Here is a 2,409-nt window from a genome sequence, read left to right on the forward strand (position 1 = left end):
ATACTTATAAGATCATACGTAGGTCTTAGGTGGTTATACTTGCATTAGATAGATTCTAAGTCACTTATTAACCCCCTTTATTATAGATAGGAAGGTAATTATACCGTCAAGGGAACAATTAGCATAAAGTCTATCGATCTGAGAATGATTCTCCAAGGACCGAAACGTCTTCTAGTTTCAATCAAGTTATTTTTAACTTTGATCTTATTGACTGGAATCTTAGATATAGAAAATAGAATTAGAAGCCTAGAATTAACGTTTAACTTTAAGTCCTTTATTAGCGATGTTTCGCTCATGTTTCGGTGCTTCCGACTGCCGTGAATAACTTGACGAAGCTCCCTGCGCGAGCGAAACGTGCTTATATGTATCCCTGTCCTATATATCGAAGAGGTTAAAGGTCTGTTCTGTTTCGCTCGGAGATACCTTGACGCCCATGCTGGCTGGCACAGTGTCGATCAGGTACTGATGGCACTCTGGTTGGCTGGCTGCCTGGTGCCTGGTTGATACAGTGTCAATCAGGTACTGATGGCACTCTGGTTGGCTGGCTGCCTGGTGCCTGGTTGATACAGTGTCAATCAGGTGTTGATGGCACTCTGGCTTACTGTCTGGTAGCTGACACAGTGTCAATCTGGTTTTGATGGCACTCTGGCTTACTGTCTGGTAGCTGACACAGTGTCAATCAGGTGTTGATGGCACTCTGGCTTACTGTCTGGTAGCTGACACAGTGTCAATCAGGTGTTGATGGCACTCTGGCTTACTATCTGGTAGCTGACACAGTATCAATCAGGTGTTGATGGCACTCTGGCTTACTGTCTGGTAGCTGACACAGTGTCAATCAGGTGTTGATGGCACTCTGGCTTACTATCTGGTAGCTGACACAGTGTCAATCAGGTGTTGATGGCACTCTGGCTTACTGTCTGGTAGCTGACACAGCGTCAATCAGGTGTTGATGGCACTCTGGCTTTCTGTCTGGTAGCTGACACAGTGTCAATCAGGTGTTGATGGCACTCTGGCTTACTGTCTGGTAGCTGACACAGTGTCAATCAGGTGTTGATGGCACTCTGGCTTACTGTCTGGTAGCTGACACAGTGTCAATCAGGTGTTGATGGCACTCTGGCTTACTGTCTGGTAGCTGACACAGTGTCAATCAGGTACTAATGGCACTCTGGTTGGCTGGCTGGTGGCGTGTCAATGAGGCACTGAGTGACAGACCCACTCTGGCCCTTCTTAAGTACCAGAGGTCTGATCCTCTCTCTTTCACACAACTCTTACAGTAACAAGTTTTTTGGCCATCTCGAAGTCTGCTAGTTTGTATTCTCTTATGCTATCAATATAAATATATATATATATATATATATATATATATATATATATATATATATATATATATATATATATATATATATATATATATATATATATATAGATTCTTGTTTGGTGGCGAGAAGCTTAGGTGTAGTCTTAATGACCATGGTGTAGTAGATAGTCTTGAAACCCCGTTAATCACCCAACCTAAGGAAATTAGGACACGTTTAATGGACAAAAGTCATGGGTAATATTATTGGTGTAACAAAGATCCTGGAGAGCTTCGTCCCACCAATATTATTACCCATGATTGTTATAAGAAGATACCCACATATTAAGATAATACCCTCATATTAAGAAGATACCCACATATTAAGATAATACCCACATCTTAAGAAGATACCCACATATTAAGATCTTAGATACCCCATATTAAGATAATATATCTTAAGAAGACATATTAAGATAATACCCTCATATTAAGAAGATACCCACATATTAAGATAATACCCACATCTTAAGAAGATACCCACATATTAAGATAATACCCTCATATTAAGAAGATACCCACATATTAAGATAATACCCACATCTTAAGAAGATACCCACATATTAAGATAATACCCACACACTATGGTTAGATTAGGTAAGGTTTGTCAGGAAACAAGACAAGTGTTTCCTGACTATGGTCTTTGTTATATGATGACCCACAGCTGGAGGTTTTGGCCATATGACCGGGACCTTCCACTGGCTTACCACTCCACCCCTTTAAAAATTAAGATTACTCATTTGTTATCTCTATTCTCATTTTCTGGCTATGAGGTAAAGAATTTTGTAAGTACAGGAAGCTGGACAGGCAACTAAATTCAGTATCTGAGCAGCCAGGCTGTGGCTCGTACGTCAGTTCACGTGCAGCCAGCAGTAACAGTCTGGTTGATCAGGTCCTAATCCACCATGGGGCATGGTTATGGACCGGGCCGCCGGGACGTTGATAAATGGTCCAGAGAACCGACAGTTTGATAAGACACTAAGGTGTCTAATTGAGGTAACGTTTCTACCCACAGCGGCTTCATCAGTCCTATACAAAGAAGAATGGTGATGATC

General features: G+C 41.4%; 1 protein-coding gene across 1 annotated transcript in view; it reads right to left on the bottom strand.

Annotated features, from left to right (window-relative positions):
* LOC128699851 (pro-resilin-like) overlaps positions 1-1,195 on the bottom strand; it is a 4,628-nt gene extending 3,433 nt beyond the window's left edge. Inside the window, exon 1 of the mRNA XM_070102239.1 lies at positions 424-1,195. Within this exon, the coding sequence (XP_069958340.1) occupies positions 424-435 (12 nt within the window). The 5' untranslated portion in view covers positions 436-1,195. The remainder of the gene's footprint in view (positions 1-423) is intronic.
* Positions 1,196-2,409: the final 1,214 nt, after the last annotated feature.

This window comes from Cherax quadricarinatus, chromosome 81 (genome assembly GCF_038502225.1).
Source record: "Cherax quadricarinatus isolate ZL_2023a chromosome 81, ASM3850222v1, whole genome shotgun sequence".
Classification (NCBI taxonomy): Eukaryota; Metazoa; Arthropoda; class Malacostraca; order Decapoda; family Parastacidae; genus Cherax; species Cherax quadricarinatus.